The sequence below is a fragment of the Silurus aristotelis genome (assembly GCF_946808225.1).
Source record: "Silurus aristotelis genome assembly, chromosome: 18".
In the NCBI taxonomy this organism is placed as follows: domain Eukaryota; kingdom Metazoa; phylum Chordata; class Actinopteri; order Siluriformes; family Siluridae; genus Silurus; species Silurus aristotelis.
Window position 1 is genome coordinate 17,782,634 of NC_139591.1, and position 23,048 is coordinate 17,805,681.

Sequence of the window (23,048 nt, forward strand, 5' to 3'; positions counted from 1 at the left end):
AGGCAGACTGACATAGTGACAGACAGACAGAAAGAGAGACAGAGGGACAGACAGAAAAAGAGACAGGCAGACTGACATAGTGACAGACAGACAGAAAGAAAGACAGAGGGACAGACAGAAAGAGAGACAGGCAGACTGACATAATGACAGAGAGACAGAGGAACAGACAGAAAGAGAGACAGGCAGACTGACATAGTGACAGACAGACAGAAAGAGAGACAGAGGGACAGACAGAAAAAGAGACAGGCAGACTGACATAGTGACAAACAGATAGAGATACCAACAGACTGACATAGTGACAGACAGACAGACAGACAGACAGACAGACAGACAGACAGACAGACAGACAGACAGACAGACAGACAGACAGAAAATAAGACAGAGGGACAGACAGTAAATGAGGCAGGCAGACTGACATAGTGACAGAGAGACAGATAAAGAGACATACATAGAGATAGACATTGAGACAGACAGAGATACAGACAGGTCACTCAGCTGTGTATGAAATTGGGATGAAGTGCTTCTTTTTTTCTCCAGCACAGAAAATCGAGTCTCTAAGGTTTCCTTGGTCTCAATCACAGCAGGAAAATAAAAGCTCTTTCTCAACCATGTGTTCAGATCCAATAAACAGGAACAATAGGGAGAATCCCAGATAAATGGAGAGAATCAGTGGGCGGAGATCCTGACAGGCCACGAGAGGAAAGTGAGAACAAAACACTGCTTCATGAACCTGCTTTATTTCCACTTGGTTCAAAAATTCTGTTATTACATTATTTATATATTTGTTTAATAATACATTACTATAATTTATTAATTAAACATTAATACATTTATAGTTTTATTCTTTTATTATTATTGTTAATAATGATTAAGAAGATTAAGTGAAGAAGAATAAAAAATTATCTCAATTTAACCTGAAGTATTAAAGCAGCAATTAAAATTAATAATAGTAAAAAAAAAATAATAATAATTATATATATATATATATATATATATATATATATATATATATATATATATATATATATATATATATATATATATATATATATATATATATATTTATATACTTTTTCAGGCAAGATTTGGACTTTAGTATGACGCTCTCTTTGCACTAAGCACATCTTGAACTTGAGTTCACTCACATTGAGTTTTTCTTCAGACTTCAGACAGTTCTTACTCTGTTATTACATTATTTATATATTTGTTTAATAATACATTACTATAATTTATTAATTAAACATTAATACATTTATAGTTTTATTCTTTTATTATTATTGTTAATAATGATTAAGAAGATTAAGTGAAGAAGAATAAAAAATTATCTCAATTTAACCTGAAGTATTAAAGCAGCAATTAAAATTAATAATAGTAAAAAAAAAATAATAATAATTATATATATATATATATATATATATATATATATATATATATATATATATATATATATATATATATATATATATATATATATATATATATTTATATACTTTTTCAGGCAAGATTTGGACTTTAGTATGACGCTCTCTTTGCACTAAGCACATCTTGAACTTGAGTTCACTCACATTGAGTTTTTCTTCAGACTTCAGACAGTTCTTACTCTGTCCAGGTGATTCCCAACTGCCTCTATCATTTTCTGGTCTGTACTCTGTGTTTTATCAGCTGTTTTTATGTCCAGATATGATTTTAATGCATTAACAGTGTGCTTGGGATTATTATCATGCTGTTATCCTGCTTTCCAGAGAGAATGGCATGATGAATTTAAACCTGTCTGTACTTTTCAGCATTCATGATCCTATTAATATCACCTAAACCACTGGCAGAACCACTGCATCCCCAAACCAGGACAGAACCTCCACTATGTTTCCCTGAAGGCCACAAGCAATCATTCTTCTAACTTACTCCAACTGTTCTTCTCAACTATTTTTGACAATATTTTTGGAACCAAAAATTTCAAACTTAGATTCATCACTCCATTATATACTTTTCCACTGATCTTCTTTCCAGTCTGTGTGAATTTTAGCATATCTGCTACACTTCCACAAAGGCCTTTCCTGATCAGGCTTTTTCGGACTGTCAAAGAAATAACTTCCCGATAAAGATGCCAGATGCTGAGCCAGGTTCTTTCTGGACTTCTTCCTGTCTCTCAAACTCTACTAGATTTTTTAACTTTTCTTGGCCTTGCAGTCTTTTTTTCATCCCTGACCTTTCAAGATTTTTCAAAGCAGCTTGATTACCATTATCTTTTTCTGATTTCCCTTTGAAAATGGTGATGCAGAATAATCATTTCATCAAAGTCTGTCAAATTCTGTGATTTTTTGGCATTTTTTAAGGAATGATATGATTGGAAGTAAATATATTTGGGGTTTTACAAAAAAATATATATGTTGAATATAAAATATCATTTTAAAAGCAAAAAAGTTTTTGAAAGGAAGAACGCATGGGTGTTTATAAATCTCAGCATCTGGCAAAGAAGAATACATTAAAATTAACTAAGGAAAAAGAAAAACACAATCTGTTCTTCCATCCTGTCCCATTTTTGGATTTACATTCATTTTTGATGTATGTTATATGTATATTTCTGATCTGTAACAAAAGGGCTAAGTACCTTATTTTGTTTATTTCTTTGCTAAACACAATTCAGTTGTCAACGTGTAAATTAGTTTTTTTGTTTATTTCACATCTCTCCAGATTGAATTTTTTCCCAACAGCATTTGTCACAAGGTGTAGTTTGTCATCTCTCTTGTTTTGTCACTTCTGAAGCATCTAATTGGGGAAAAAATCAACCTTTGGTGTGAGCCGGATTTAACACATGCCTTGAGTGGACTTTGCCTTGCCTTACCTCGTCTCATTTTTTCTCATCTTGTCTGGGGCTTATGTTGCATTTGGAGCCTTGGGGAGATTAAATTTATGGACAGAAGTTTGTGGACACCTAATAATAAGATTCCTATGTGCTTTTTGAACATTACATTCCACATTTAGTCCTCATTTGCTGTAATAATAACCTCCACTCTTCTGGGAAGATGTTCCACGAGATTTTGGAGTGTGCTAATGAAGATTCATAAACAAAAGCATTAATGAAGTTAGAGACTGATGTAGGAGAGGAGTTCTGGGGTGCAGTCAGCATTCCACTTCATTCCAAAAGTGTTTAGTAGGGTTGAGATCAGAACTCTATAACACTCAAGATCCTCCACTCTAATCCACATAAAGCATATCTTCATAGAACTGGAGTTGTGTCTCCTAAATAAAGTGAATGGAAAATGTAATGCTAGGGCATCCTATACAATTGTGTGCATCCAAATTTGAGGTAGCAGGAAAAGTCAAACACTTTTGTCCATTTAGTGTAGTATAGCACATTGCCACCAGGTGTGTTTCTTTCCAAATGCAGTAAGAAGAGCACCAAGGGGCCATTATGCTCTTACAGAACACAATTATTTCCTGTCCTCTGCACTGTTTGAATAGTTTTGCAGAAAGACAGGTATCTTTCAGAAGTATTTACTCCTCACAGCACGGCTCTCGTCTCTTTAGCAGATGTTTGAAACGTAGCGTACGTACCATAGCTATTTATACTTCGGCGGGATTCTAACGGTCCATCGGTCTGGTGAAGTACATTCTGTGCGTTCGGATTTGATTAAACGAAAAGCAGCAGGGCATTGAAAATGTCAAATATGCATGTAATCTGTTCCTGACAGCGATTTTCTTGTTGTTGTCATCGTTGTTAGCACTGTTCAAAAAGGTTTACAGTAATACCCTAATAGCAGATTGGGAGGAAATCGAATTTCGCTAAGAAGATCGTAAACCAACATGGCCGCTTTTGATCTTGAAACGAAGGTTGTAATCCACGCGTGATCTTTGTTCTCGTTTACACTCTAGTGCTAGTGTTTAATGCGTATGCAAATCCGCAGCTTTATATGTTGTACGCTTCTATTTTCTCAAAGATTGAGTCATCGCCGATTGCCAGCTCATTATCCAGGTCTGCTGGGTGCTGGAAGAGTTTTTTTTTTTTTACATTTTGCAGTCAATCCTATGCGACATCTATAAACAAAATGTTGGCTTTTTTTTTTTTTTTTTTTTGCAAAGCTTTAACTACAAGTTCCAGATTGTCATGCAACAAAATACTGCTGTTTTTCATCAAGTGGTATTTTATATTCTGACCACCAATTAATATGGGTAGAACATGTGTCGGTAAATTGGAATCGTTTGGAAATCGCTGGCAAATTTAAATCCAGACGATGACATGGCCATCTGTAAGACCGAAGGAGAAAAAAAAATCCCATGATGTTTAGATGCAAGAGATGAATTCACTCTCTTTGCTGTCAATCACAGACACTAAGTAATCGTGCATCTGTGAGCTCATGTATGCAGAAGAGGGCAGATAGAGCTCTCTTCTGAGTGTATTGTATATTCCACCAGTTGGCTGTATTCACCAGACTCCTCTTAGTTAAAAACTAGCATAGGATTAGGTAGATAAAATAGTTGAAAAAAATGTATTCAATTTCATCGCTTGTACAGTTGCAGTGTTTGCATGATTAGCACGATTAGCATGATTATCACCCTGGTGCCCTGTTCACTCCGATCGTCCTTACGTTGTTTGGCATTTTTCCGATCTACCATATTGTCAAAAAGGATAAAGCTTTAAATTGGATTTTATTCATTTTAAACATGATCGAAAGCTACATCATATTGAAAAGGAGCAAAACTATAAGCAGTGCATATTTTTTGCCCCCCTATATTATTTTTTTGGATTGGGTTTAAAGGAAAATGTCATGATCTACGTACGAATCGATGAAACTCTTTCACAAGACGGATCAGACGAGCATGAACTGCATGTGTGTGTAAAAAGGCCAGCCAAGTTACACCAAGTGTGAATACAAGAAACCTTCGCATTCCTTCTTCTCACATTTAATTTCAGGCTTTTTGTTTGTGAAAATTTTCCTTTTTTTTTATGTTTGGAGGGGTTAAAACTCAGATTTTTAGCCAAACATTGGCATTCTGTCACTTTGGACCCTTATCTTAGCTTATTATTGCTAATATAAAACATTAGTCGTTCACCATAAAGACTCAAAAATTATACTTTTGTACATCTGCTAAATGCCATGACTGTAAATGTAACTGTACAATATATAGACAAGTATTGGTATCCAGCATGACAATGTCCCTGTGCACAAAGCCAGCTCTATAAGGATATGGTTTACATGGGTTGGAGTGGAAGATCTTGAATGGTCTGCTATAGAGCACTGATTTAACATCTTTGGATGAATTGGAATGCCGACTGCACCCAGGCCTTCTCACCTCACCCTGGTCAGTACCTGACTTTACTAAGACCCTTGTTGGTGAATAAACACAAATCTTATACAAGCACCCTCCAAAATCCAGTAAAACATCTTCCCAGAAGAGTGGGGGTTATTATTAGAGCAAATAGGGACTAAATGTGTTTAAAATACACATACAAATCTTTTTCAGGTGTCTACAAACCTTTGTCCATACAGTGTATGAGCAACGTTACTATAGTCCTATTTGATTGTATTTTCATCTGATAAAATCTGCATTTATTTTTGTGTACAAATAAACAGTGCCATTCTTTCGTTCCCTTCTTTTCAGACAGAGCTCCAGCTTGGCCAAGGTCTTTTTTTGTTCTTTAATATTCTATCAAAGTGTGTGTGAATAGCAATGACGGTGCATGCGAATCTCATAATAGCTGATCCATTATTCTTTGCGTGCTTTGTTGACGGTAAGGAAACCGAAAGGCACAAATAGGGGGAAAAGAACTGTGAAAAGACCTCCATTAGTCACGTCACTTTCAGATCTTCACAGATCTCACAAATAAAATACAAGCGAAATGATTCGGCTGTGGAGGAAAAAAAAAAGAAGCATCTTTGATCTGTTCTTAGGAGTACTTTTCTATTTTCTATCTCGTAAAATAGATGGGCTAAAGGTGGCACTGTGATCAGGGATGCTGTTGGAGAGGCGTACGAGGTGGCAGTGGATCACTCGTTCTTCACCGAGCCGGTTTCCTGCGAGGTCACGAACGCGCTCGGGAGCACCAATATCAGCCGCAATGTCGACGTGTACTGTGAGTTACACTTTTACTGTACCACTCCGCTCCATCAAATCAATGTACTCTTTATATTAGGAGCTTGTTTTGTTGTGTGCAGTCGGACCCCGTCTCGCAGCCGAACCTCAGTCCCTGCAGGTGGATTTGGGCTCGGAAGCTGTCTTTAACTGCGCCTGGATGGGAAATCCTTCACTCACCATCGTGTGGATGAAACGAGGCCACGGAGTGGTACTGTCACTTCGTTTAGCAAACCTTCCATCGTATAGAAACACAGGCCAAAACATTTCTATGAATATTGTCATTAACACGTTTATAAATCGCACATCTGCGCAATCGTTCCCAAACCTAACCCCTGCACTCCTCCTCCACTGACATCTTCCAAAATATCACTAACAATTTCACTACAATCACAGTTTCAGCAGCATGTGTGCCATATGTTAGCAGCCCTTCTATTAACAGACTTTGAGCATCTGTCTGTTATTTGTTTTTCTCTTCTAATGAAGAGAGACATGTGAAAGAGACAGTTTTTAACTCTTGTTTTTCCATTCAGGTGCTAAGCAATGAGAACACATTTACCTTGAGGGCCGTGAAACCGGAGGATGCAGGGAAATACATCTGCCGTGCAGTGGTTCCTCGGGTCGGAGTTGGGGAGAAGGTGGTGACTCTTACTGTGAATGGTAAATAAATATAAATATGTCTATAATCTATCTTTAGTCCTCGTTTGATGTTATAACAAGCTTCACTTTTTTGGGAAGATGCTCTATTAGTTTTTGGAGTATACTTGTGGAGATTTGTGCTCATGCATGCTCATGTGTAAGTAAAGCCAGGTACTGATGTATGTTAAAGAAGTCTGGGGTGCAGCGTTTCAATTTATCCCAAAGATGTTTCGTAGGGTTGAGGTCAGAGCTTTATTGCAAAACATATAAAATATATTTTTCCCTCCAACTGAAGTAAAGCATGTCCATGTCCATGAAGCTGACTTTGTGCACAGGGGCATTGTCATGCTGGAAACTAATAGTTCAGGTGAAGGGAAATTTTTATCATACCATATCCAAAGACTTCCTGTACAATTGTGTATCCCAGTTTGGGGAAAAAAAACACATATGGCTGGAAAAGTCAGGTGTCCCAATACTTTTGTGGTGTATTTTACCATAAATTAGAATCATTATTATGATGATGATGATGATGATGATGATGATGATGATGATGATGTTATTATTATTATTATTATTATTATTATTATTATTATTATTAGGTCCCTGGTGGTCTAGTGGTTAGGATGCGGCGCTCTCAACGCTGCGGCCCGGGTTCGATCCCCGGTCAGGGAACCAACCCCAGCCACTTTCAGTGCCAGTCCCAAGCCCGGATAAACTGGGAAGGGTTGTGTTAGGAAGGGCATCCAGCGTAAAGACGTGTTTTTTATTATTATTATTATTACTAAATCTACCATCGTGTGGCTCCAACATTGTGGTAAAAACTTGGGAAAGTTGTTACCACATACAGTATGTTTGGAAAAGTCAGAGGTCCCAATATTTTTATTCGCGTAGTGTATATTATTAAACTCTCTATGAGTGCTATGGAAAGATAACAAGGATTATTTCTACTAATATGTTCTAAATTGTGATTGGACAAAAGGTGTTGATTAGTTTTATAAAGCTTCTACTGTTTCTGCACAGTAAAATAGCATTATATTAATGTGCTCGTTCTATTGTGTTCGAATTTTATTATAAGTATAAACGTCCCTAAAGTGTTTTATTCCTCTTATGCTACCGCATTGTAATTAACAACACATGAGTGATTAAATGTTGTGGAACTATCATGAAACAAGTTTTGTACAAAGCAAAATCTTTCTCCTGAGGACTTTTTTATAGTGGAAAACCTACACTGACACTGGAGACAAATTATTTTTTTGCAAACTCATAGTAAATTATACATTATCGTGAAAATTTCGAACATTTTGTATCCAAATTACACGCTTCTATTAGACTTTGAAGTACTTAACGATTTCATAGCCAGAATCGCCGCATGCATATAAAAGTGCAATGTTTTTTAAATGCCTGGCAGCCAAACGTTCTTTGATTGCACAAATCTGCTTTGAAGTCCATCATTTCTTTGAAGTAATCAATAAATGATTACTTTATGAGGCTGCCCCAAGGAAGGTAATTGATCCAAAAGTATAGATTATTCGGAATGTTCTGGACTTCTGTTTCACAGACGTGGTCATAAAATCCTTGGAATTGTGTGCAGAATTGTGTTGGGAATTCCACTGAGGTGCCTTGTGTGCAGTAAAGGGGGGAAAGAGTAGTTTTGTTCATGCATGGCTGAAGAGCAGGTTTCAGCATCAGATCTGGCTATGTTTATTCAATCAGACGGGAAAAGGCTTGTGGCGTTGAGCTCGGATTGTTTCGATTTTGACAGGGTGGCCCAGCGCCCTTGAGCTCCTGCAATAATCCGGCCCCTTTCACTTTCTCAGCGAGGCAATAAGTCGCTTTAATGCTTTATGAATTCTTTATCCGGCCACTATACCCTGAGTAGCGTCTGAGGACTTGGCTCGCTCGACACGCATTTGGGTTCCCTGTTCCGAAAAACTCTGATACTCTGTTCCAATATTTGTGCTGAGTCATCATTCTTGGAAATGTTTAAACAGATTATCGGTGAAGAAAGAAAACACGAGAGCAATTTAAGAGCGAATATAGAAAAAAAATAGCCATTTTGGATTCTGTATTGTTATATATTAGCGGAAATGATGGATGGTGGATTTGCGTGTCTGTTGTAATGAGTGCAATGCAGCAGAACTGAAAGCACAGATTGAAGTGCAGCACCGGATCAATTGCAGGGTTTTTTACTTTAAACCTCCAGAATGATCGCTAGCACTGCTGAGTTAGCCAGCGCTAGCATCAGCACATAATTAGCACTGGGCCAAAACATGTGTTTTGAATTCTCAAACTGGGATTTTTTTTCTCCTTTTGCTATCTTTTCTTATATAGACGTTGTGTAAATAAAAACAACGTATTATTTTTTCTTTTATTCCATCTCCCCGTGTGTGTAATGTCTTATGATGTCTGTTTGCTAGTCACAAGCCAAAAATCTTCACAAATCTTTTTTCCATCTCTCCCTTGAGCCTCTCTCGAGTTCTCTCTCTCTCTATTTATCTTTCTTCGTCTATCTCACTCTCTCTCTATCTCTCTCTCTCACTCTCTCTCTCTCTCTCTCTCTCTCTCTCTCTCTCTCTCTCTCTCTTTCTCTCTCTATCCCCCGATGTTTAGGAGCAGCTCCCAGGCTGAGTCCATGAGATAAAGCCGTCTAATTATAGCGCTCATTTACAGCGCCGATCCCCCCGTCTGATTTTGCCGGTCCCCCTGAGGGCGGAGTCAATCGCTGCTGAAAAAAGGCCACGACTCTACCTCACACCTCCCCACCGTCTTTGCAGCCATGTGTAATTAAAAAGGGGAGGAGGAAGAACATTTGTTTCACACTTTTTTTTTCTCTGCCAGAGAATAGAGCAGACCTCTGCGGGAGAGCATCAGTGTGTGAGTGTGTGTGTGTGTGTGAGTGTGTGTGTGTGTGTTAAGATTTTAATCCAATTAAAATGGGAAATCTGCTGATCCCGGAGGTGCATAATGACTTAGGCATTTTTTTTTTTATCCAGAGGGACCCAGCAGTAGCTCTCTCACAGTTCCTGGATTTTAAATTATAAGCTTAACACAAGCTTTTTTGATTATACTGTACTGTCTGTATAATTGTCCATTGTGTTACACTCAATACACTCTACACAAACATTATCGAATATTTATGGAAGGAGTCTTCAGTGGCAGTCAGCCCTCAGGAGGAATTTACACATCTTTACAGTTATTGATTTGATTTTTGTTTTATATTGTCATCAACTTTAAAATACAGAAGAAGAAATGTCTGGTCTGAGAGAAAAACTGTGTAAAGATACTATGTAAGTCCTAACCTGTTTTCACAACATTAAAAATAACTAAAAATGGATCAAGGAAAACCTTTCTTTGACGAATAGCAAGTTGCTTTGGTGTGAGAGGAATAAACACCTTTTTAAAAAAATCTTTAGGGTGGCAACAGTAACTTCATCGCTGATTCTATTGCTGTGACAAAAATCATACAAAGTGTTTTAATTCTTACATGAGACATGTTTATAAATGAAATTGTTCAAAATAGATGATAAAAAACTATACAAACGAATGTGTGTGGGCAGCTGAAATTAAGATTTGTATGTTCTTTCTGAGCACATTTGCTTTTCTAATAAGCTCCCATCTTCTGGAAAGATGTTCCACTAGAGTTTGGAGTTTGCTTGTGGAGCTTGTGCTCATTCAGCCATAAGGGTGTTAATAAAATGAGGTACTCATTTAGGTGAGGTGAGGAGACCTGGGGTGCAGTTAGTGTTCCAATTCATCGTTCAATGTGATTGAGGTCAGAGCTCAATAGCAGGGGATCTTCCATTCCAACCCATGTAAAGCATATGTTCATGGAGCTGGCTTTGTGCACAGGGGCATTGTCATGCTGGAACGGGTTTGGGTCTCCTAGTTCAAGTGAAGTATAGTGTATTTTGTCCTAAAGTAAAATCATGATGGGATTGAGGTTATTATGGAAGTGCGTAAGATTATAATATTGTTTTCTTTCTTATTTTCTCAAAATATTGTTGTTTTCTTGTTATCGTGACAATTAAAAAGACATTGATTATTATTATTATTATTATTATTATTATTATTTGTTGGTTTATATTTATAGATTATAGGATGTCATACATGTGCAATAAATATAGATGGCAATTTTATTTATAAAATATTCAGCCATTTTATTTTATTTTATTTTATTTTTTCAGCCTTGTGGGTGGAATCTCATGTTGGCATGGGTACATACACGAGCGCACGTGTGTGTGTGTGTGTGTGTGTGTGTGTGTGTGTGTGTGTGTGTGTGTGTGTGTGTGTGTGTGTGTGTGTGTGTGTGTGAATGCCAAAGTTTTAGGCTACCACAAGCTTTGTTATTTTAGCAAAGTTTTAAAGGGCATCTATATTTATTATTCTTCTTTTTTTTTATTAAGATATACGTAAAGAGCTGAGAAAAGTACAGTCAGCAAGGCTCTGAATTTCTGTGGTGTGTAGGTGTGGTCCTGTCCCTGCAGGCTGTGTTGTGTGTGTGTGTGTGTGTGTGTGTGTGTGTGTGTGTGTGTGTGTGTGTGTGTGTGTGTGTGTGTGTGTGTGTGTGTGTGTGTGTGTGTGTGTGTGTGTGTGTGATAGGCACTAACACAGACTGATTGTCATGCCCGCTTTCAGGTCCTCCTACTATCTCCAGCACCCAGACTCAGCAGGCTCTGTACGGAGAGAAAGGCCAGATCAAGTGTTTCATCCGCAGCACTCCTCCTCCGGATCGCATTGTGAGTGCCGTTCTCCATTTCTATCTCTCTCTCCCTCTCTCTCTTTTTCCATTTCTTTCACTCTGTTTCAAAAATATGATACGCTGACTACATGATGGAAGTACGGCGTGGTAGCTTTTGTTAATTCTTTGTTGTGATTACCAAGATAAAGTGACATGAAAGTGACATGAAAGCTGCCTGTGTTGTCTTCTGATATGATTTTTCAAGCGACAAAGGAAAGGAAGACAAATATATACTGAAAGAAAGTAGGGAAAGGAGATACAGTGGGTAAAGAAAGAAAGGAGCGATAAGAATGCAATAAAGAAAAAGAATGTGGGATGCAGGCAAAGATTTACTGGGAAGGAAGGATGGGAGGAAGGAAACAAGGAAAGAAGGATGGGAGGAGAGAAGGAAGGAAGAAAGGGAGGATAGAAGGAAGGAAGGAAGGAAGGAAGGAAGGAAGGAAGGAAGGAAGGAAGGAAGGAAGGAAGGAAGGAAGGAAGGAAGGAATGATGAGAGGAAGGATGGGAGGATGGAAGGAAGAGGGAAAGGATGGGAGGAAGGAAGAATAGGAGGAAGGAAGGGAGGAAGGATGGAAGAAAGGAAGATAGGGAAACAGGAAGAGAGGAAGGATGGTAGGAAGGAAGAAAGGGAAGAATGATGCGAGGAAGCAAGATAGGAAGGAAGGAAGGTGGGAGGAAGGAAGGAAGGAAGAAGAAAGAAAGAAAGAAAGAAAGAAAGAAAGAAAGAAAGAAAGAAAGAAAGAAAGAAAGGAAGAAAGGAAGGAAGGAAGGAAGGGTATATTAAAACATGCTGGAAGGATAAAAGGAATGGAGAAAAGATGGAAAGAAGAAAGGAAAGTTGGAAGTAGGGATACAAAATACATGCTAAAAGGTCGGAAGGAAGGAAGGAAGGAAGGAAGGAAGGAAGGAAGAAAGGAAGGAAGGAAGGAAGGAAGAAAGGAAGGAAGGAAGGAAGGAAGGAAGGAAGGAAGGAAGGAAGGAAGGAAGAAAGGAAGGAAGGAAATAAGGAAGGAAGGAAGGAAGGAAGGAAGGAAACGATCTTACTTATCTCCAATCAGTAATGTAAACACAAAATGCTGAAAAATTAAGGAGAACAATTATCTGTAAGTATCTCTTTAAAAATCCACAGTACACTTGACCACATGTCATGGTGACCTGGCTATAATATGTGCAGGAGGGCATTTACATTTACATTTACATTTACATTTACATTTGCAGCATTTAGCAGACGCCCTTATCCAGAGCGACGTACAACGACGGGCATGCTGTACCGCTGTACTGCTTATACAGTGTATTTATTAAAGCCGAGCGGAGGCTTGGTCACCCTAATGAGCAGATTCATATATTCATTTTGAAGTACATTCATATGGAGTTATCATTTCGGTCAGTGATCCCTGTCGGGTGTTATTTGGCTTAACTGACACACTGGTGTTCGGGTTTTAAACTATGCAACTATTATACGTCGCTTTGTGGTGTTTACGTGCTGAATCAGCTTAGTAGTGTTGCCCCTTTAGGTAGGAACCTTAGAAAGAGGGAAATGAAGTAACAAAGAAAGGAAAAAAAACATATTAGCTGTAGAGAAGGAAAGGAAGTAGAGAGGGATGAAGAGACAAACTGTAAAGTACTTGCTAGAAGGAAGTACTGTAGTTGGTTAGTTGGTTTATTTCTGTTTGCTTTATTACATTTATTTTTCCTCTTTTTTAATCTCAGTTGAATTCCCAGGTAAATCATAATATAAACAGAGAGACCAAAAACCTTTTTTTTTGTTGTTGTTTTTAGTTATTATTATTGGAATATATTTCCTTATTTATTTGTCTTGCCTTTGGGGTAGGATAATGCCAGCATATTAGACTAAAATATCACCGAAATGCCAAACTATCTTGCCGGTTTAAACAAACAAATGCACCATGTCTGCTTTATTCTGTCTCCAGCTAAAAAAGGTGAAAAGCAATTGTTCTGAAATAAAAGGCATTCATCATTACGGCCTTCGGATAACAGATTAATTCTATACAAAACTATTTCATCCTGCAACATTGTTCTCTTCACTGAATCATCATCAGAGGCAGGGAGAAAGACAGAGAGAGAAAAACACAGAGAAAGAAAGTGAGAGTGAGAGAAAATACAAACAGAAGGATTAATATATTTGTTTTGTTTGATTTCCAAACGTCGTCCTCTTTTATGAAACCTTCCCAGATGCTCATTTAATGAAAAAAAAGATGAGTTCTTTTTTTGGTAAAATAAAGCTGGATAATGGCCGCCGCTATGACACACGGCCTTCTGAAGCGTGGCCGACTTTATCATCCGAGACTAATGGGGCTTAAAGGAAATGTGTGTTTCGTCTTTTGAGGACTGTACAGTGTGTGGGCACTAAAACTCAAACGTCAACCAATAACAGTTACGTTTATTTTATTTTTTTTGTGCCAGTGTGTGTTCATGTCCACAGAAAGTGGTTGCTATTAGCATCCCTGCTATTATTGTACGATATGTATTCAGGCTAGCTGTCCAACACTTAGCCATGGAGGCTTCTGAGGTGATATCAGGTGTGATATCTGGGGACAGAAAGTGAAAATACATACTCTTTACATCTCTGTCCTCTTGAGACGTCACACATCAAATCGCTCTCCTCGCATGCGTTCGTCTTGCTTTTCTCACTTGATTCCTACATGCAGTGTAGCATTTAGCATTTAGAACCCTCTTGGGTCACATTTGTTAAACCTTCATTTGTGGTCTTTATAACGCATTTATTGGCATAACATGACAATTTTTGAGAATTTTAACCCCGGCTGCTTCTTACAGGAGCATGAAATTAAAAGCGGCGGTGTACTTTCGCTTGTTTACGAAGCGCATATGCCTAATGAACAATTTAATAGCATAAAATGAAAGTGGTAATCAAGCCTTTATAAATAACACGGTTATAAAGTACCATGTGTGCCGCCTACGGTTTTCCAAATGTGACTCGAATGCGCTTTTCATTAAAAGGAAGACAGAAAAAAAAGATATATAAACATCCCTGGTCAGTGATAAAAATCTGAAACGATTATTCATGTAAACATTTTTTTTTTCCCCAAATACATTTTTATCAATGCCTTTTAAAGAAGTCAAATAATTTATGGTTGTATTACGAATGTGGTTTTACATCTATTGTATACGCCTAATATAATATCTAAAATGTCTAATATCTATTACATAATATGGAGTAAAAGTTTGTGGACACCCAACCATAAGATTCAAATGTGATTTTTTAATCCACGCTAAGTTCACATTTGCAGTTATAATAACTTCCAATCTTCTGGGAAGATGTTCTACTAGATTTTGAATTGTGTTTGTGGAGATTTGTGTTCATTCAGCCCTCAGAGTTTGAAACCACATATTGCTAGAAATGTCTTAGATTGCATTAGATTTCATTTGATACCTCTAACATCGGATGAATCATGTGCATCTCATATAGTGTTTATAATGTCTCACACCTAAGGTACATGACATATATAGAGACTATAATGTATCATGCCTGCTTTGTATATATCATATAGAGTCTTTAATGTTTCATACCTACCAGCTATACCTTATATAGAATCTCATATAGACCTCATATGCTAAGAGAATTGTATTATTTAATCTTCACTAAATATCCACAAACTCTCTATGTGTGTTCCAGGCTTGGTCCTGGAAGGAGACAGTGTTGGAGTCGGGAACGTCAGGGAGATACACGGTGGAGACAGTGAGCACGGAGGAAGGCGTCATCTCCACTCTGACCATGAGCAACATCGTCCCTGCCGACTTCCAGACCATTTACAACTGCACAGCCTGGAACAGCTTCGGCTCTGACACTGAGATCATTCGCCTCAAGGAACAAGGTGTGTATGTGTGTGTGTTTGGAGAGAGAGAGAGAGAGAGAGAGAGAGAGAGAGAGAGAGAGAGAGAGAGAGAGAGAGAGAGAGAGAGAGAGTTGAATTTTTTTCCGTACTCGTGTGCCGGAGTGATTAAGCACACTGCCTTGATTATTTCAAGTACAAGGGCAACGAGTCCCCGGTAAGCTCCTTTACTCGGGTAAATGTCAACAATTTAAATCTGCAAAATAATTCCATAATGACTTTCCGATCGTTCATTTGTAATCTAATTTCAATTGCCCTAAATCGCTTTCCCGCTCGCATTCACAAGGCCTTTTGAAATATTTATGTGGGATTAGATGCCGCTTCCTTATTCAAATGCTGCCCTATTTTCATCTATTAGATCCGACTCATGAGAAGCGAACGTCTCTCCCCGTAGGATTTTTCTGAGGACCGATGTTAAGAAAAACCCTAGCCTCTATTCTGTCTCGAGTGACGAATGGCCTTCAGATTTAGTATTTGCTGCATTTTGATTCACTGATTACTCCCCCGGGGTGCTCTGTGTGTCCTCTGTAGGGTCCCTGCGCTTGGCCGTCATCATCGGGGTCGCGGTGGGAGCTTTCCTGGCGCTCATCGTCCTCATGGGGACCCTTGGGGCTTTCTGCTGCGCTCGCCTGCAGAGGAGTAAGTGCTCTCGCTCCTTCTCTCGTTCTTCCCTTTTTTGCTCTCTCTCTCTCTCTCTCTCTCTCTCTCTCTCTCTCTCTCTCTCTCTCTCTCTCTCTCTCTCTCTCCCTCTCCCTCGGGCTGATAAATGGGAGAAGAACGAGAGCAGCGAGCAAGCAGAGCTAGTCTTCACCTCAAGTTTGGAACAGGTCCTTAGAGAGACCTAGTGGTTTTTTTTGTTTTGCATGATTTAAATCAGGCTGTATGGCAAAATATTAACCCCTTATGTTCTGTTCACTACTTAGCAAAATTCCATGTTTCTCACCAGGTTATACATGGAAGAATTTCAAATGGAACATTCTTGTTTGTTTGGTTGGTTGGTTCTTTATTTATTTTTTATTTATGCTCAATATGCAGCTCAAGCAAAGGCAACTGTAATTGAACAGAACATAAGAAATTACAGGCAGCATTGATTATTATTATTAATATTATTATCATTATCATTTCTATTATTATTACTATTGATTTAAATAATGTTTTTTTTTTTTGAAGAATTAACTAAAAAATGTAAGGAATAACATCTTGTGATATACAATTATAAGAAAACAATCCATAGAATTGTATTGCTTTTTATCCCTATTTTTTCTTCAACAAATTAGATATTATGAATCAAAAAGTGTCATGCTTTACTATTTATCTGTTTATAGCTGCAATTATAGTTGTGGAATGTAGAAGGAAATATACTTATTAATATATATTTATTACGGCCCGGGTTCGATCCCCGGTCAGGGAACCAATCCCAGCTATTAGGGTTGCACAAGCCCTTAGTGCTGGTCCCAAGCCCAGGTAAATAGGGAGGGTTGCGTTAGGAAGGAAGGGCATCCAGCGTAAAAACGTGCCAAATCGAACATGCGGATCATAAATACGGATGATCCGCTGCTGGCGACCCCTAATTGGAGAAGCCGAAAGAAAGTTTTTTTATTAGGGAACAGCAAAAGCATAAGCTCCCTTTACTGGGAGTGGTGGCTCAATGGATAAGGCTCTGGGTTACTGATCAGAAGGTCAGGGGTTCAAGCCCCAGCCTGGCCAAGCTACACGTGTTGGGCCCTTTAACAAGGCCCTTAACCTTCTCTGCTCTAGGGGCAATATCATGACTAATATGTTCTAACCCTGTGTTCTGACCCAAGTTTCCTAATATGTGAAAAAAAATAATTGCACTATGGTGTAATGGAAGCGGTAGCTTAGTATACAGTATGTATAGTATAACTTTAGGTATGAGGGTTGTGAGTCCAGACTAAGCTGCCACTCCTGGGCCCCAAAGCAAGGCCCTTAAACCCCATAGGGGCTCAGTTGTATGTATGAGATAAATGTAAATTACTCTGGATTTAGTGTGCATGCCAAATGCCATCAATATAATCTATGTATTTACATTTGCGGCATTTAGCAGACGCCCTTATCCAGAGCGAATGTATGTATGACGAATTAGTGCATCTACTACTGACACTGGAGTCTCCTTCCAAAAAAAACATTATAAAGAGTGAATAATCCTCATTCATTCATTCATTCATTTTCTCCCGCTTATCCGTAATTCGGGTCGCGGGGGCAGCAGTCTAAGCAGGCCCCCGCCTTCGACTGCTGCCCAATCCTCACAGCACCGTCCCTTACGGTCCCTCCTGCAGGTGGTGAGCCCACTGGAAGAGAGTGAATAATGTTTAGCAATAATAATTGTTTAAATAATATCATTACTATACAGTGTAAAGTAAAGGTATTAGGTCATGTTTGTTTTGAGGCAAAGGCCCGTTTTTGGTATATGCACCTGAATAATAAAGGCCTGGTAGATTTATTTTGTCGGCTTCCTGACCCCCGTCATATTTATTTGCATGTGTGTTGTTGTGCCACAGAAGACATGCACCTGGTAATGTCCTCACTGCCCGTCTCGCTCTCTGCACGCCAGAAAGAACTCTCGAGCACAATTAAGGCTGAAAGTAAGATCCAGTTGCATGCTCCTTTCTCACTCCCCCCCCCCCCTTTTTTTTCCACCCCCATTTAGCAAACAATTCAATGCATGTGGCGGTAATGGGCTAAGTAGCGCACTGTGATGTACTGCTAGATGTTCATCTGGGATTTGGGAGGCCGATGCTTTTGAAACTTAGTGGCTCCGAGATGACAGCTCTGACTAATCACTGCGCTGTCTCTCAGGTCTCAAAGGGGTCGTCTCGGCAAAAAATGACATCCGGGTAGAGATCGTTCACAAGGATCATAACGCGTCGAGGGAGACGGAGGAGCACGCGGGCGTGAAGCAGATGATGGTGAGTCCTGCCAGTTCCCTGTTTCCCTCAGCGTTCACTTCCTGCTGCGAAAATCTGCTCGATTGGAGCAAAAAGCTCATGGTGCTGTTTCAATAAACAAAATACTGCAACACTGTGTGTTTATTAGTGTCCTTTTTCACTTCACTCACTCTCTCTCTCTTTCTTTCTTTCTGTCTGCCCCAACCCCCCATCCCCACAGATGGAGCGTGGGGAGTTCCAGCAAGAATCGGTGTTGAAGCAGCTGGAAGTCCTACAGGAAGAGGAGGAGGAGTTCCAGCACATTAAGGTGAAGTTGATGAGCTGCTCACCCTCGTCCATCTTCATTAAACACACTCGGCTGTCAGAGCGTCTGTCACCTCAGACTCTCTTTCTACACACTACACCTCCACATTACACACCCCTACACACTGCATCTACACACTTCACTTACACACTGCACCTACACATTACACCTACACACTATAGCTACACACCACACTTACTTAATACATCAACACACTACATCTATACACTAGAGTTACACATTATACCTTCACACTACAGTTTCTCCGGTATCACATCATTAACCGTCCGTGTGGAAACATAGCAAAATTTCTTTCTGCTCTATGTTGAATATGGTTTCAGTAATAATAAACATACATTTGCATAAGCATCCATATTTGTCTATGGCCATGTTGAATAGAGTATAAAAAACGAAAAGTATTCATTCGAAGGTACATTTAGAACAGATAAAAATGTGCGATTATATTGTGATTAATCACAAATTAACTCATGACAACCGTGTGATTAATCGCGATTAAATATTTTAATCGATTGACAGCCCTAATATTAATATGACGTGAGGTCCAGTTACCAGCGTGACACTAAAACAGGTAGTAGTAAAAGCTATTTTTTACTTAAGTACATGTCAGAGCCCAAACCTCTTAAGTTTAACTTCAGTAAAAAAGTATAGTTAGTACTTCAACCAGAGTCTTTCAGAACATGAGATCTGTAGGATACAGTACAGACCAAAAGTTTGGACACACCTTCTCATTCAAAGAGTTTTCTTTATTTTCATGACTATGAAAATTGTAGAGTCACACTGAAGGCATCAAAACTATGGATTTACACATGTGGAATTATATACATAACAAAAAAGTGAACTGAAAATATGTCATACCTTTTGCTTAGGTTACTGCTTTACACACTCTTGGCATTCTCTTGATGCCTACTTTGAAGAACCTACAATATGACATATTTTCAGTTCACTTTTTTGTTATGTATATAATTCCACATGTGTAAATCCATAGTTTTGATGCCTTCAGTGTGACTCTACAATTTTCATAGTCATGAAAATAAAGAAAACTCTTTGAATGAGCAGGTGTGTCCAAACTTCTGGTCTGTACTGTATGTGTACTTTTGCCACCACTGCACTTATGTAATACATCTACACACTAGAATTCTATACTACAATTACACATACAGCTACACACTATATCTACACACTACACCTACTTAATATAACTACACACTACTCCTACACACTACATCTACACACTACACCTACTTAATATAACTACACACTACATCTATACACTACAACTACACACTACACCTACTTAATATAACTACACACTACTCCTACACACTACATCTACACACAACACCTACTTAATATAACTACACACTACATCTATACACTACAACTAGACACTACACCTACTTAATATAACTACACACTACTCCTACACACTACATCTACACACAACACCTACTTAATATAACTACACACTACATCTATACACTACAACTACACACTACACCTACTTAATATAACTACACACTACTCCTACACACTACATCTACACACAACACCTACTTAATATAACTACACACTACATCTATACACTACAACTAGACACTACACCTACTTAATATAACTACACACTACTCCTACACACTACATCTACACACTACATCTATACACTACAACTACACACTACACCTACTTAATATAACTACACACTACTCCTACACACTACATCTACACACTACACCTACTTAATATAACTACACACTACATCTATACACTACAACTACACACTACACCTACTTAATATAACTACACACTACATCTATACACTACAACTAGACACTACACCTACTTAATATAACTACACACTACTCCTACACACTACATCTACACACAACACCTACTTAATATAACTACACACTACATCTATACACTACAACTACACACTACACCTACTTAATATAACTACACACTACTCCTACACACTACATCTACACACTACACCTACTTAATATAACTACACACTACATCTATACACTACAACTAGACACTACACCTACTTAATATAACTACACACTACTCCTACACACTACATCTACACACTACACCTACTTAATATAACTACACACTACATCTATACACTACAACTACACACTACACCTACTTAATATAACTACACACTACTCCTACACACTACATCTACACACTACACCTACTTAATATAACTACACACTACATCTATACACTACAACTACACACTACACCTACTTAATATAACTACACACTACTCCTACACACTACATCTACACACAACACCTACTTAATATAACTACACACTACATCTATACACTACAACTAGACACTACACCTACTTAATATAACTACACACTACTCCTACACACTACATCTACACACAACACCTACTTAATATAACTACACACTACATCTATACACTACAACTACACACTACACCTACTTAATATAACTACACACTACTCCTACACACTACATCTACACACAACACCTACTTAATATAACTACACACTACATCTATACACTACAACTAGACACTACACCTACTTAATATAACTACACACTACTCCTACACACTACATCTACACACTACATCTATACACTACAACTACACACTACACCTACTTAATATAACTACACACTACTCCTACACACTACATCTACACACAACACCTACTTAATATAACTACACACTACATCTATACACTACAACTAGACACTACACCTACTTAATATAACTACACACTACTCCTACACACTACATCTACACACAACACCTACTTAATATAACTACACACTACATCTATACACTACAACTAGACACTACACCTACTTAATATAACTACACACTACTCCTACACACTACATCTACACACAACACCTACTTAATATAACTACACACTACATCTATACACTACAACTAGACACTACACCTACTTAATATAACCACACACTACTCCTACACACTACATCTACACACTACACCTACTTAATATAACTACACACTGCTCCTACACACTACATCTACACACTACACCTACTTAATATAACTACACACTGCTCCTACACACTACATCTACACACTACACCTACTTAATATAACTACACACTACTCCTACACACTACATCTACACACTACACCTACTTAATATAACTACACACTGCTCCTACACACTACATCTACACACTACACCTATTTATTATAACTACACACTACTCCTACACACTACATCTACACACTACACCTACTTAATATAACTACCCACTACATCTATACACTACAACCACACACTGCTCCTACACACTACATCTACACACTACACCTACTTAATATAACCACACACTGCTCCTACACACTACATCTACACATTACACCTACTTAATATAACCACACACTGCTCCTACACACTACATCTACACACTACACCTACTTAATATAACTACCCACTACATCTATACACTACAACTACACACTGCTCCTACACACTACATCTACACACTACACCTACTTAATATAACTACCCACTACATCTATACACTACTACCACACACTGCTCCTACACACTACATCTACACACTACACCTACTTAATATAACCACACACTGCTCCTACACACTACATCTACACACTACACCTACTTAATATAACCACACACTGCTCCTACACACTACATCTACACACTACACCTACTTAATATAACCACACACTACTCCTACACACTACATCTACACACTACACCTACTTAATATAACTACCCACTACATCTATACACTACAACTACACACTGCTCCTACACACTACATCTACACACAACACCTACTTAATATAACTACACACTACTTCTACACACTACATCTACACACTACACCTACTTAATATTACTACACACTACTCCTACACACTACATCTACACACTACACCTACTTAATATAACTACCCACTACATATATACACTACAACTACACACTGCTCCTACACACTACATCTACACACTACACCTAGTTAATATAACTACACACTATATTTATACACTACAACTACACACTACACCTACTTAATATTACTACACACTACTCCTACACACTACATCTACACACAACACCTACTTAATATACCTACCCACTACATCTATACACTACAACTACACACTACTCCTACACACTACATCTACACACTACACCTACTTAATATAACTACCCACTACATCTATACACTACAACTACACACTACTCCTACACACTACATCTACACACTACACCTACTTAATATAACTACCCACTACATCTATACACTACAACCACACACTGCTCCTACACACTACATCTACACACAACACCTACTTAATATAACTACCCACTACATCTATACACTACAACTACACACTACTTCTACACACTACATCTACACACTACACCTACCTAATATAACTACACACTACATCTCAACACTACATCTACACACTATGTCTACATCT

At 38.2% G+C, this 23,048-nt stretch overlaps 1 protein-coding gene across 3 annotated transcripts in view; it reads left to right on the forward strand.

The window, feature by feature from the left end:
- Positions 1 to 23,048, forward strand: part of kirrel3a (kirre like nephrin family adhesion molecule 3a) — a 140,056-nt gene that overhangs the window by 111,951 nt on the left and 5,057 nt on the right. The window contains exons 7-15 of one of the 3 annotated variants that reach the window (XM_083568530.1): positions 5,925 to 6,073; positions 6,156 to 6,283; positions 6,606 to 6,732; positions 11,347 to 11,447; positions 15,105 to 15,303; positions 15,853 to 15,960; positions 17,841 to 17,924; positions 18,139 to 18,248; positions 18,448 to 18,534. In XM_083568530.1, coding sequence (XP_083424656.1) covers positions 5,925 to 6,073; positions 6,156 to 6,283; positions 6,606 to 6,732; positions 11,347 to 11,447; positions 15,105 to 15,303; positions 15,853 to 15,960; positions 17,841 to 17,924; positions 18,139 to 18,248; positions 18,448 to 18,534 — 1,093 coding nt within the window. The remainder of the gene's footprint in view (positions 1 to 5,924; positions 6,074 to 6,155; positions 6,284 to 6,605; positions 6,733 to 11,346; positions 11,448 to 15,104; positions 15,304 to 15,852; positions 15,961 to 17,840; positions 17,925 to 18,138; positions 18,249 to 18,447; positions 18,535 to 23,048) is intronic. The other 2 variants (XM_083568531.1, XM_083568532.1) reach the window with 2 other exon arrangements.